This window comes from Nycticebus coucang, chromosome 12 (genome assembly GCF_027406575.1).
Source record: "Nycticebus coucang isolate mNycCou1 chromosome 12, mNycCou1.pri, whole genome shotgun sequence".
Taxonomy (NCBI): domain Eukaryota; kingdom Metazoa; phylum Chordata; class Mammalia; order Primates; family Lorisidae; genus Nycticebus; species Nycticebus coucang.
The window spans coordinates 89,332,466-89,346,643 of record NC_069791.1 but is presented as its reverse complement, the minus strand read 5'-3'; the positions used below and the strand labels follow the sequence as shown (position 1 = coordinate 89,346,643).

Here is a 14,178-nt window from a genome sequence, read left to right as displayed (position 1 = left end):
ATTTTTCTTTCCACACTGGTATAATTTCACTGTATTCTGACTTCATTTCTGTTGACAAGTACACTGTCAGTTTAATTCTTACTCTTTGGAAACTCACTCTTTGTTTCCCTTTGGCTGCTCTTAAGAATTTCTCTTTGTGACTCTACCCAGGACGACAGCTTGAGGCTCTTCTTAAAAAAAAAAAAAAAAAAATTCTCTTTGTGGCTCAAGCAGCTAAGGCACCAGCCACATACACCTGAGTTGGCAGGTTCGAATCGGGCCCCGCCAAACAACAATGACAGCTGCAACCAAAAAATTAGCTGGATGTTGTGGTGGGCACCTGTAGTTCCAGCTACTTGGGAGGCGGAGGCAGAAGACTTACTTGAGCCCCAGGAGTTGGAGGTTGCTGTGAGCTATGATGCCACAGCACTCTACCCAGGACAACAGGTTGAGGCTCTGTCTACAAAAAAAAAGAATTTCTTTGTTTCGGTTTTTCACAGTTTCATTATGATGTCTTTTAGTGTGAATTTCTTTTTCTTTTTTTTTTTTTTTTGTAGAGACAGTCTCACTTTATGGCCCTTGGTAGAGTGCCGTGGCCTCACACAGCTCATAGCAACCTCCAACTCCTGGGCTTAAGTGATTCTCTTGCCTCAGCCTCCCGAGTAGCTGGGACTACAGGTGCCCGCCACAACGCCCGGCTATTTTTTTTTGGTTGCAGTTTGGCCGGAGCCGGGTTTGAACCCTCCACCCTCGGTATATGGGGCCGGTACCCTACCAACTGAGCCACAGGCGCTGCCTGTGAATTTCTTCTTCAGTGTCGCACTGGAGTTCCTAGGCCTTAAATGTGTGACTATGCCTGCTGGTGGTAGTTCTGCTCCTGTGATTTCTTGCTAGATAATTTTCGAGGGAGTAGAGACTGTTTGTACTTTCTCTTGTATCTCTAGTTCCCCATATAATGCCCGGCACACAGTAAATACTGTGTGTCTCCATTTTCTGTATCTTGAATTATGTTAATTTTAAATGATGTTATATAAAATACATTATTAAGATATTTTTTTTTTGAGACAGAGCCTCACTATGTCACCCTCGGTAGAGTGCCACAGCATCACAGCTCACAGCAACCTCAAACTCTTGGGCTTAAGCGATTCTCTTGCCTCAGCCTCCCAAGTAGCTGGGACCACAGGCACCCGCCACAATGCCTGACTATTTTTTTGTTTTAATTGTTCAGCAGGTGAGGGCCAGGTTTGACCCTCCCAGCCCCCGTGTATGTGGCCAACCCTAACCCTAACCCTAACAGACCTGCCCCACAGAGCTTAGGTGCCAAGCCTAAGACTCATTTTTTAAGTAGCGTAGTGTAGTGTAAACTGAACAATATGACAAAATGAATTGCTCCAAATTTTTAAAAAAGTAATTCTTTGGAAAAAGCTTAGCATTTCAGCTGGTTGGCCAAATAAATCACAGAGTGTATTCATATACTGCCACATGGTGGCACTCATTCACTGGTAAATATGACTGTCAGTACCTTGCAGCTGTTTCCTGTTTTACACCAGTTTTTCTTTTTTTTTTTTTTTTTTTCTTTTTTTAAATTTTTTTTGTAGTTTTTGGTCAGGGCTGGGTTTGAACCCGCCACCTCCGGCATATGGGGCCGGCACCCTACTCCTTTGAGGCACAGGTGCCGCCCTACACCAGATTTTCAATACAGAAGCCTTTTGCAATAGCAGGTCACTTGTTAAATGGGACCAGGTCCTGTATGTGTTTATTCCATGAATAAATGAAAGCCTGGAGAGGCCTTCCCATCACTCATCTGAGGATACTGGCCCAGAGAGACAAAGAGACATGCCAGAAGGCAGCAAGGCAGCTACCAGCTGGGTTTAGAGCTGAGCTCCATGACTCCACTCTGGTCTCTGTGCCTAGCATTGCATGTGCCACCCTTATAGTTATGACCTAGCCCAGGACTTGAAGGTAGGGCCTCTAGGGCCTTGGCTGTTCTGCTAGTCCCACTCTGATCTGCCATGCTAGGCTTTGGCCTGTGAGTGATGGTCCTTCCATATGCCCTCAGCCTTTAGGTCGGGGAGGAGATAACATAAAATTCATGTCTTCATTCAGAAATATGTCTTGACTGCTTGTTCTGTGCTGTGCACAGAGCTCTCATTCAGACACTGTTCCTGTCCTAAAGACACTGTGTGTGGGGGGATTAGGGTAGGGGCCACTGCAGTTGAGCACACTGACTGTAGACCACAGCATGGACCAGATTTATTCAGTCAGCACACACTTAATGGATACCTTCTCTGTGGGGCAGCTGAGAGCACCACAAGCACAGACCTGCCCCACAGAGCTCAACCTTGAAGGCTGAGGTGCCAGGTAGGAATCAGCAAGGGAGAGGGGAGGGCCTTGACATGGAGGGAACTGGTCAGTGAGAGTCCAGGTGGCCTGTGTGGCATTTGATGTTGCTGGGTCTATGGCTGGAGTTGGGTGAGGATTACCCTGTGGAGACTTGGGTGCCTTAGCACCCACCCTGCTCACTCAGCCCTGAGCTTTTCCTGAAGTCCTCCAAGCCATGAGTACTGGTCCTTTGTTCTTGAGCCTAATGTGCCACTTGTGTTCCAGGACCTGACCAGACTCCAGCCCAGTGCCAATCCTGTTACCTCAGCTCACACACCCACTTGTTCCTTTCAGCAGGTGGAGAGGCCTTGTTGATTGCTTTATCACCTTCTCTTGGTGTCACTTCACAGATGAGACTTCATGGCTTCCAAAAAGTCCTGGGCTGTACCCTTGTCTGTCTCTGAGACCCTAACCTCTCACTGAATGTGTAGGGGGCTGAGCCAGTGTGTGGATGGTGGGTTGAGAAGGGTTAAGAAGAACTCTTAGGTGCATGGGGAGGGCCCGCTTCTTTCCACAGGGAACTCAGGCCTATACTGTCTGTGCTGGAAAGAGGCAGGACCTAAGCTATGCTTCAGCTTAGAGCCTGGACGGCAGGCACTGAGAGGGCTCCTTAGCCTGACCTGCTATCCCTACCTTTGTTGGCAGTGACATCCTGTATCCCAAGGACTCATCTAGCCCTCACAGTGGTGTGCCTGCTGAGGTGCTCTGCAGGGGCCGGGACTTTGTTGTAAGTACGGGGCTGAGGTGGGGTCCCTCTGGGGTCACTGGGTGGAGACTGGGGGTGTTGGAAGAGAACGGGGGGGTGGGACAGGGTTTCCATTCAGAGGACCTTGGCACAGTGGTTGGCAGCAGTGTTCCAGCTGAGGCAGGTGTGTCTGAGAAGGCCGTGCTACAGGTGGCCCAGGACTCTTGTCTTTCCCCTCCTTTTCTTAGAGTCCTGGGGTCTAAGGCTCAGACTTTTGAGTTCTCGTAGCTGGTGGGTTGCAGAAGGGCTGTATTCTGATCAAGGCTTTAGTGGTGTTTTAAAAATAATGCCTTGGTTGGCAATTTTCACAAATCAAAATCTTGATACAAATCATATTTTTGGTTGTTGTGGATAACGGGACAGTGGCACTGTGGGAGCCACATTCCCACATGGCACTGAGCTTGGATGGGGCTGATGGGCCCTAGTTTACTGCAATCCCAGGCGCCTCTGCCTCCTACAACAAGCTGTTTTCCCTTTCAGATGTGGAAGTTTACACAGAGCCGCTGGGTGGTCAGGAAAGAGGTGGCAATGGTGACCAAAGTAAGTGTGTCCTTATGGTCTGAGGCAGGCCTGCTGCCAGAGGGGAAGAGGGCTCTGCCTCATCTTGGCTGTCCTCTTCCCTCCCCCTCAGCTCTGCACCGAGGACGTGAAGGACTTTCTGGAGCACATGGCTATAGTGAGAATCAACAAAGGCTGGGAGTTCATACTGCCTTATGATGGCGAGTTCATCAAGAAGCATCCAGATGTGGTGCAGCGGCAGCACATGTTATGGACAGGCATCCAGGCCAAGTAAGGGCCTGCTGAGCAGGACAAGAGGCAGCCTTACTTCTCAGGGGAGCAGTGGGGATGGGGAGTCTGGCTGGCAAGGGTCAGTTGGGGCCTGCACCATGCAACTCCTCCATGCAGACAGACATTGCTAGCTGGTCCCAGAGTCCTTTGAACACAATGCTGAGCCTAGCTGCTCCCTGCTCATCAGGACTACTGTATTCTGGAGGTTGGTGGGGTTAGGGAGAGATCAGGTGTAAAGGAGGGAGGGAAGCACTCAGGAGTAGGAGACTGGTGGAGGGCAGCTGGTTGTGGAGCCCACAGGGAAAGAAGGACCCAGTGGGGCTGGCCACACTAGATATTCAGGGAATGCATGTGCTAGGGATTGGGGCATGTTTCTATCATGAGGCAGATGACAGGAGACATGGTTTGAAGTTGAGAGAGTTTACTCTTCTTTTCAGATTGGAGAAAGTTTATAATCTTCTAAAGGAATCCATGCCAAAGAAGCCAGATGGACAGTCAGGTGTGTGAGGGGCTTTGGACACTATCCCAGAAGGGCTGCTGTTCCAGGGCAGGGCTCAGGCTGGACCAGGGGACATATGGTTCTCACTGTTCACTGCCATTTTGGGGGCCTCCTCCCCTTCCCTGCTGCCCACTGTCCAGCAGCAGGGCCTTAGGGGTTCCAGCCCTGAGACCTAGCTCTATTGGGTGAACAGAAGGTAGGGGCACAGGAGCAGCAGCTGGTGGGAAGGTGAAATAGCCTATCGCTTGACTTGGGGACATGGGAATTTGATCATTTCCTTAGTTTTCTTTTTTCTTCGTTATTGGGATAACTAAATTCCCTGAGTAAAGCGGGATGAAAGGGGTGGGCCACTTTGTTCCATCTCTGCCAAACCCTGCTGGGCCTTTATTTATGGGGGATCCTGTGCCCTTCTGAGCAGTGCGGCCTCCCTTCTCACAGGGCCTGCCCGGCTGGTCTCTGGAGACCAGCGGGTCCAAGTAGCCAAAACCAAGGCCCAGCAGAACCACATATTGCTGGAGCGGGAGCTAGAGCGGCAGAAGGAACAGATCCGGGCATCCTCCGTTCTGTCTGGAGTGCGGATCAAGGAGGAACCTATGAGTGAGGAGGGGGAGGAAGAGGAAGAGCAGGAAGCAGAGGAGGAGGAGCCCATGGACACATCACCCAGTGGTGGCTGCAATAGCTGGCTGGCCAATGGGCTGCCTGCCCGGCGGGCAGCAGGCATGGACAGCTTCAATGGGCACCCACCCCCTGGCTGTGCCAGCAGCCCCGTGGCTCGGGAACTGAGAGCTTTTGTGGAGGCCACCTTTCATAGACAGTTTGTGCTCACCCTGAGTGAACTCAAGCGCCTCTTCAACCTGCACTTGGCCAGCCTGCCCCCTGGCCACACCCTCTTCAGTGGCATCTCAGACCGCATGCTTCAGGACACTGTGCTGGCCGCTGGTTGCAAGCAGATACTGGTGCCTGTAAGTAGAGCCTGCATTTGCTAGGACAGGCAGACAAAATGAAGCCACCATCAGCCCCATAGGAGGGTACCCAGGCAGGCAGAACCTTTCCTGGCAGAAAGGAGCTGTGGGAAGTCTGCTCACTTTAGGAGGGGCCTGTGGAAGCCAGGTGTTGGCAAGCTGCATGGGACACAGAGGGCCATTCTTAGTGTGAATCTTTGTTCTTATGTGGTGACCGTGTATAACGTGGGGCACATTAGCCTCTCTGAGACTCTATGCCCTCATCTGAAGTAGGTTAATGTTGGTTTTTGTATCATAAGACTTTGGTAAGGGCTAAATAAGATGTCTGAGGGCCCTAACCTACTGATGGGAATATGGCAGGGTTCTTCTTGGTTTCCAGCCCCCAGCCTTGATGGCATTGTTAGGGATGATTCCATTTCTCTTACCATTTGATCCTTTTCATAGTCTGCCGATGAAGAAACTGAGGTTCTAAGAAGTGAAATGAACTTGTTCAAAGGTCACACCTGGGAAATGGCAGAGCTGGAATTTGAACCTCAGTGTAGTGGCTCCATTTCTTGAATCTGTTCTGCTTAACTTAGATGAGCTGAGCGCTTCCCGGGTGTCCTCAGCTTGTGCCTCGATCCTGCTCTGGCGGCACACCACTTTTGGTGCCAGGGGTCTTGGGCTATTTTTCTGTCCTGGGAGGGGCCATGATGTGGAAGAGGGAGGAGTGGAAGGTGTTAGAGCCTGTTTCCCTCCCCTTAGGATGAGCCAGCAAGGCTCTGCCCAGACCTGGGCTGAGGTGGGGCTGTGGCTGTCTCTGACGTTTTCCGTGCCAAGATCAGAAGCACCTGCAGCTTTGAGTGATGTCCTGAGGCCCAGGCCCATCCCTGTGTATGTAAAGAACAGAAACTAGATAAAAGGCCCTATGGATCATAGGCTGGCTGGGCTTAGGGTCAGCCCTGCTGGTTGGGAACCTCCTTGGTGAGGTCCCCTATAGTAGCTACTGGGATCTGGGGTCCTGCCTACCTTTCTCTATGAGCTGTGCCAGATAAGAGAGGGTGCCTACCTGGTGTTAGTGAGGTCATCCTAGGTCACTAGAGTGGACAGAGGTAGACAGTGTGATGTGGCCCCTCTGAAACCCCACTCCTTCCCCAGGACCTGCTCTCGCTATGCTTCTTCCTCTTGTTAGGGTCAGAGGCTGTAGGACATCCCATTGGCCCTATCTGGAGCTCTCTTCTGGGGACTGTATCAGAGTTGTATCCGATGGCTGTCACCTCACATCTGTCAAGGCTTCTGTTTTTTTTTTGAGACAGAGCCTCAAGCTGTCACCCTGGGTAGAGTGCTATGCATCACAACTCACAGCAACCTCCCAACTCATGTGCTCAAGCAATTGTCCTGCCTCCACCTCCCAAGTAGCTGGGATTACAGGCGCCTGCCACAACACCCAGCTATTTATTTATTTTTTTGGTTGCAGCTGCCATTGTTGTTTGGCAGGCCCGGCCTAGATTCGAACCCGCCATCTCAGGTGTATGTGGCTGGCGCCTTAGCCACTTGAGCCACAGGCACCGAGCCATCAAGGCTCCTGTTTTTTATACAGGGGAACTAAGGCCTAGAGCGAGCAAGTCACAAGACCATAACTCCTGGCTGTGTTACTTACTGTGACTGTACAGTGAATAAGCCTCTCCGAGCCTACTTTTCCTTATGAAGGGTAGGGGTTTGATACCTTCTACTTCTCCCATTTCTCCTGATTAAGTGAGATTGTTGTATTTAAAATTCTTCTTAGTGCTTTACATGGTAGTAACCATCATTGTTACTTGTGTTATGGAACCAGGATAGGAACCCACTGTTCTAGGTGCCTCCTCCTTTTTATCCCCATTCTCTATAGATACCCAGGCCTGTGCCACCCTTTTCCTGGTTCCCCTTTGGACAAAGTGGCATGGATTACCTAGGAGTTGGGCTGTGTCTCATGTTGACACAGTCCTTGTGGGAAGCCACTGAAAGGAACCCCTAGGGGTACCCCTAAGGAATTATGGATAAGGGGGCACTTCAAAAACAAGAAGGTTGACATGTTAGGGTGTGAGGACATTGAATGTTAAAGCAAAGAGCTGAGTTTGTGCCAGGCTAATGGGGAAAATAGAAGAACTCGGTTTCTCTAACTATACCAAACACAGCTGAGGGCTTGCTTTTTTTTTTTTTTTTTTTTTTGTAGAGACAGAGTCTTTTTCTATCACCCTCGGTAGAGTGCCGTGGTGTCACACAGCTCACAGCAACCTCCAACTCCTAGGCTTAGGCGATTGTCTTGCCTCAGCCTCCCGAGTAGCTGGTACTACAGGCACCTGTCACAATGCCCGGCTATTTTTTTGTTGTTGCAGTTTGGCCGGGGCCAGCTTTGAACCTGCCACCCTCAGTATATGGGGCCGGTGCCCTACACATTGAGCCACAGGTGCCACCCACAGCTGAGGACTTTAAGTTGGGCAGTTCACTAGGCATGTCACACTCCTCGTCCCAGAGCGCTGGGGATATTGGCTGCCTCCTTGTGGTGAGGAAACAGACACAGATTTTGCTGCTGCCTATGGCCCTTATAGCTAGTGGTAGGAATGGAACCTGTGTTCTTAGAACTGGGCTGGTGTAGGTTGGGAGGGGTGAAGCAGGCAGGTAGACCCATGTGGTAAAGACAAATGACCAGCTCATGCCTGGGCCGTGCTCAGTTTCCCCCACAGACTGCTGCTTCGCCGGATGAGCAGAAAGTGTTTGCCCTCTGGGAGTCTGGAGACATGAGTGATCAGGTGAGATGATATTTGCTGCTGTTGTCCCCTGACTGGGGTGGGGATTCCGGGAAGGCTGATGCTTTGGGAGAGATATGTATCCAAAGTACACTCATACATACATTTTAGATTTTCCAGTGACTCCTGATTTTAAATATTGTCCCTGTCTTTGTATGCTTGACACAATAGGCTGAATGTGCTAATAGTCTGAGCCTAAGCGAGTGGTTCCAAAATGCCAGTCTGGGCTGGTTCTGTCAGAATCCTTTAAAAAACAGATGCTTCACTTTGTACAGAATCTGTTGGGGGGAGAAAATGTCTATTTATATGCATATATATACACACACACACACACACAAACACATATACATACACACATATATACATACGTATATATTTATACACATGCAATTCAGTTCCCTTCAATAGGTATGGGGTAGTGTCCTAGGTCATTTTGACACCAGCTGGGCTTTCGGACCTTTGATGCACCCCATTTCTCAGGTAGCCTCTGATAGCAGGAGTCAAAAGGAGTCCTTATCAGATCTCAGGTCCCAGGTTTTTAGGTTGGCAAAATCGGTCATTTTGCCTCTTGTCACAACTTGGCAGGGAGGATTATAGGTGTCCAGTGAATGACTAGTAGTGCTCTTTGTTTAGTTCAGTGTCATGGACCCTAAGCTCCAGAGGGTTTCCTTAAATCATGAACTCGCCTAAACTTTAAAGATCAAGATTGGAGTGTTTTTTTGTTTTTTTTGAGACAGTGTCTCATTATGTCGCCCTCGATAGAGTGCTGTGGCGTCACAGCTCACAGCAACCTCAAACTCTTGGGCTTAAGCAATTCTTTTGCCTCAGCCTCCCAAATAGCTGGGACTACAGGTGCCTGCCATACCACCTGGCTATTTTTGGTTGCAGTTGTCATTGTTGTTTAGCAGGACCAGGCCAGGCTCAAACCCACCAGCTTTGTTGTATGTGGCCTGCGCCCTACTCACTGAGCTATGGGTGCTGAGCTGTGTTTTTTTTTTTTTTTTTTTGAGAGTCTCACTTTGTTGCCCTCCGTAGAGTTCTATGGCATCATAGCTCACAGCAACCTCTCAAACTCTTGGGCTTAAGCAATCTTCTTGCCTCAGTTTTTCATTTTTAGTAGAGATGGGGTCTCAGCTCTTGCCCGGGTTGGTCGCGAATTCCTGAGCTCAAACAATCCACCTGCCTCGGCCTCCCAGAGTGCTAGGATTACAGGTGTGAGCCCCCAGGACTCCATGCAGTTTAGATGTGGCTTCTTCCTCTGCCTGCTAAATCTGTTATGAACTCCTGTTTTATCATCCTCGATGTCTCTTCACCAGCTCTTTTTTTTTTGTAGAGACAGAGTCTCACTTTACTGCCCTCGGTAGAGTGCCGTGGCGTCACACGGCTCACAGCAACCTCCAGCTCTTGGGCTTATGTGATTCTCTTGCCTCAGCCTCCCGAGCAGCTGGGACTACAGGCGCCCACCACAACGCCCGGCTATTTTTTTGTTGTTGCAGTTCGGCCGGGGCTGGGTTTGAACCCACCACCCTCGGTATATGGGGCCGGTGCCCTACTCACTGAGCCACAGGCGCTGCCCATTCACCAGCTCTTTTTGTGCATACTTTCATTTTTATACATCAGTTGGACAAATTTTACTCATCTTTAAAGAGATGGGGTCGCACTTTGTCACCCAGGCTAGAGGGTAGCAGTGCGGTCATAGCTCACCACAGCCTGGCAATCCTTCTGTGGACAAAAGATTTTTATTAGCCTGCAGTGTGGGGTTAGGTCCATGGCTTTTGGTATCTTATTTAGGGATGTTTCTCTTCCAGATTACTGTTTTCCATAATAACATGTTTTTGCTACTAAAGCATCGACAGGTTTTGCTTGAAATTTTTTCTAAAAATTACCGGGTACGCCGAAACATGATCCAGTCTCGGTTAACTCAAGAATGTGGAGAAGATCTGAGTAAACAGGAAGTGGATAAAGTGCTAAAGGTACATCTGTTTTGTACATGACTATACCCAAAGGCTTTGGGCTTAGGAGTGAGAGTGTCCATGACTAGCTAATCCCTTTGTTTTAAGAAGGGGGCTGACAGTGTGTAGTAAGAATTCAAGCTTGGTATCTTTCTTTTCCCCTCTGTAATAAACCCAGCTTCTTTCTCAGTCTTGTCTTTAGCAACTGATAATGATTGGCATTGGTGTGGGGGCATATGTGAATACTAACCTGTTGGAACACTAGTCTTCATGGGTCACAGGCATAGGTCAGAGTCCTGATCCTACTCCCCTTTGGGTTTTGGACTGCCCTTGCCACATACTATAACATTTAACCTAAAAGTACTTAAGTGTATAACTTACAATGCTTTGCTTTTTTTTTTTGAGACAGAGTCTTACTTTATGTCGCTAGAGTAGTAGTGACAGAGTAGAGTCCCATGGCGTCACAGCTCACAGCCACCTTAAACTGTTGGGCTCAAGTGATTCTCTTGCCTTGGCCTCCCGAGTAGCTGGGACCACAGGCGCCCGTCACAATGCCCGGCTTTTTGTTGTAGTTGTTGTTTGGCATGCCCTGGCCAGGTTCGAACCCGCTCCAGCGTATGTGGCCGGCACCCAGCCAGTGCTTTGCTTTTCTTACTGCACAGATGTAAATACCACATTTGTAGAAACATTGGAACACAGAAGGCTGCTAAGATCTTACTATCTTAAACATACAATGATATGGTTATTAAGCATCTTTGCTCTGACCAACTTATCAATAGTATTTGTGTCTTGTGTTTATAAAGCACATTAATTTTATAGTCCCTCATTCTTAAAATATACATGAAGATAAGGCTGAGGCAAGAGAATCGCTTAAGCCCAAGAGTTGAAGGTTGCTGTGAGCTGTGACGCCATGGCACTCTACCCGGGGCGACACGGTGAGACTCCATCTCAAAAAAAAAAAGGGGGGGGAGTAACTGGTAGTTATGACACTAGTATTGTTAGGTAGTTCTTGATTTTCTATTTGTATTTTACTAATACATTTTTTACTAAAACAATACTATTTTTACTGATCAAATTAAGTATTGATATTTTAGACAGAATGTAATGGCTAGTTTAACTTTTCTCTCCATAGGACTGCTGTGTAAGCTATGGTGGCATGTGGTATCTTAAAGGGACAGTACAGTCTTGACAGTAGTGGCAAACCACTAACCCAAGGAATCCAAGCCCAAGGAAGAAGGACAGAGCTGGAAGTAGAGTCTCTACTTGCTTCAGAAGACGCGGAGCGAGAACTGACTTGACCATCTCATGGCCTATGGCGCTGCATGGTCCAGTGGATGGAAGAGACCATACTCAGCCAGTGGCAGGGTCAGTTTAAGTTAGATCACTCCCAAGAGAGACCAGCTGGGACCTTCTTTGCAGTACATTTTAAAAATGCTGATGTACTTTGTTTATTTGGTTTCATTCTCATAATAAAGTGAGTGTGTACTGACACAGGCAGGATGACAAAAATCATGGTTTAATATTTTCCATTTAAACTTAATGCCAACAAGGTCTAAGTTATGTTTACAAGATATGGAACCTCAAGGTTTTTAATATTTAAAATACCTAGAAGACAATATTTAGTCTTAGATTATCTGATTATCTATCTGCTAAGACCTCTGCCAATTTCATTAAACAAACCAATTGAATTGTTTTACTGTTGGGTTTCTGTAGCCACTTTACCTTTTGCAACAACCTACTTTGTGTAGCTGTCTGAACTGTTTACATGAACCATAGCAAAAAAAAAATTAGAATCAAATCCATCTATTCTTAATGTTTGCATAAATAAAGATGCAAGAAAACCAGGTAAGTATGGAACAATGTGTAAGTGAGGTTATCATTTTGATGTAAAAATTTCTATTTTGTGTATTTTTAAAATAAATACTAACACTAAAACGGTTTCCTGGTGTTGCTGTCATTTCAGAAGATAGTGTTTTCTGTGCTCGCACCTAGCAGGAAGGGAGAGAAACTTAGAGCAGTATTGTCCAATAGAAACTTGAGAGTCGCATCTAGAAAGTTTTTAGCGGCCACATTAAAATAGTAAAAAAAGAAGTTTTAGTATTTATTTAGCCCAAAATATCTAAAACATATTAAAAGTAGTATAAAAAAGTAAAATATTAGTAAGTATTCAAAATCTGGCATTTTATACAACACAATTTGGACTAGCTACAATTTAAGTGCTCACTTGCCCTGTGGCTAGTGGCAACTGCATTAGATAGCATGTCCTAAAAGAAGATGGAAAAAAATAAGACTAGAATGGGTTGGGTGAGATGTAAATTTTGATACCTAATTAAGGCTTTTGCCATCATCTCTCTTGTACACTATTGCCACTGAAGATTTAAATGATGGTCTATGCTGCTTCTCTACTGCCACCAAAACAAGGCGTTGGTCAGGAACATACTTGGTAAATAAGTATTTGGTGACACAGGTTATCAGATTGATTATATGTTATATATATAATTGTTAACATGCATAAACCTGAAAAATCACCCAGATTTGGAACATGTCTCAGCTATTACATACTAATGTCTCTCTCCCTTTGAAAGAGAAAACCTTCATGTAGCCTGGCACAGAGTATTAGCATTGCCATGTAGCAGAACTTCATGGGCCTCAGTGGGAGAAGTTGGAGTCTTATTAAACAAAAAGGAATCAGTTAAACACTGAATTTTTTTTTTTTTTTTTTTTTTTTTTGAGACAGTTTTACTATGTCGCCCTTGGTAGAGTGTGTGGCTTTATGGCTCACAGCAACCTCAAACTCTTGAGTTTAAGCGATTGTCTTACCTCAGCCTCCCAAGTAGCTGGGACTACAGGTGCATGCCACAACACCTGGCTATTTTTTGGTTGTAGTTGTCATTGTTTGGTAGGCCCAGGCTGGATTTGAACCCGCCAGCTCCGGTGTATGTGGCTGGCGCCCCAACTGCTGAGCTACAGGCACCGAGCCTAAACACTGAATTCTAATAGCAGGGAAAACAATGTAGGCCGAAATAACTGTTAAACAAATTGAGGGGGAACTTGGAATACTCACAAGATGATGGAAGAGGACTTTCCAGGGCTTGTCCTCCTGTAGATATATGCATTTGAACAAGTATCCATGCACAAAAATACCTTCAAAAGAGCTAAGGACACACAAGAAATGGAAGCCCCTGGGTGTGGCACAGAAGGTGCATTGAAGAAGGTAGGAAAAACTGCCTTGTTACTCGCATCAGCCCTTCCCTGTCCAAGGTACCACACTGGGGAGAGATACCCTCTGTATTGAGAGAGGAGGAAGAAGTATCAGATACCAAAACAGTGCCAACCCAAGTTAAACAGCCCCAGGCTTCAGACTCACTCCACAATCCAATCTAGCCCAGACCAGGTTGGCCTACCCAAGTTTCAGGCTCTAGGGCTGCTCTAGCCCTAGGTCAGCACCCCTAGCCTTAGGCTGTATGCATACCCAAATGCCAGGCCTGCTCCATACTGCAGACTCAGTGCTGGGCTGGTCCCCATAGACCCAGGATACAAGACTGCCTTGGGGGAATCTAGGTTTCAGGCAGGCCAGGCCTCGTGGACCTAGTCTCAAGTCCAGTACCTGCACATTTAGCTTCCAGGTTTCCCCCTGCAGACCTAGCCTCCAGACTGTTTATATGGCTCCAGGCCAGCACCATGATCTCAGGCTCTAGAATGACCAATGGACCCAAGCTCCAACACCTGCCTTAGGACCAAACTAGCCATAGGCTCTAGGACTATTCCAGCAGACTCAAGGTCCATGTCTGCCCCAGTAGATCCCAATGCCAGTAGGTCCTACCAGGTTGAGGCTCCAGGACAGTTCCTGTGACGTAGGTACACTCCCATAGATTCAGGCTACAGGCTGTGGATGGACCTCAGCTTCAGGTCAGCCCCTGAACCCAGGCTCCCGTCACACCCCCCAGACCCAATCCACTGGTCCATTCCAGTGAATCTAGGTTCCAGGATTACCTGAGTGCTGATCAGCCTGAGTTCAGCAGCAATCCCAAGGACTCTTCTGTTTAAAATGGGACAAAAAAATCACTATCAAATCCTTCTAGTGATACCTGTTGGAAGAAAAACC

At 47.6% G+C, this 14,178-nt stretch overlaps 1 protein-coding gene across 4 annotated transcripts in view; it reads left to right on the top strand.

The window, feature by feature from the left end:
- Nucleotides 1-12,007, top strand: part of POLR3E (RNA polymerase III subunit E) — a 34,778-nt gene extending 22,771 nt beyond the window's left edge. For all 4 annotated transcript variants that reach the window (XM_053555803.1, XM_053555804.1, XM_053555805.1 and 1 more), the window contains 8 exons: nucleotides 3,007-3,088; nucleotides 3,587-3,646; nucleotides 3,738-3,895; nucleotides 4,333-4,394; nucleotides 4,833-5,356; nucleotides 8,047-8,124; nucleotides 9,969-10,094; nucleotides 11,206-12,007. In XM_053555803.1, the coding sequence (XP_053411778.1) occupies nucleotides 3,007-3,088; nucleotides 3,587-3,646; nucleotides 3,738-3,895; nucleotides 4,333-4,394; nucleotides 4,833-5,356; nucleotides 8,047-8,124; nucleotides 9,969-10,094; nucleotides 11,206-11,262 (1,147 nt within the window). In that variant the 3' untranslated portion in view covers nucleotides 11,263-12,007. The remainder of the gene's footprint in view (nucleotides 1-3,006; nucleotides 3,089-3,586; nucleotides 3,647-3,737; nucleotides 3,896-4,332; nucleotides 4,395-4,832; nucleotides 5,357-8,046; nucleotides 8,125-9,968; nucleotides 10,095-11,205) is intronic.
- The last annotated feature ends 2,171 nt before the right edge of the window (nucleotides 12,008-14,178 follow it).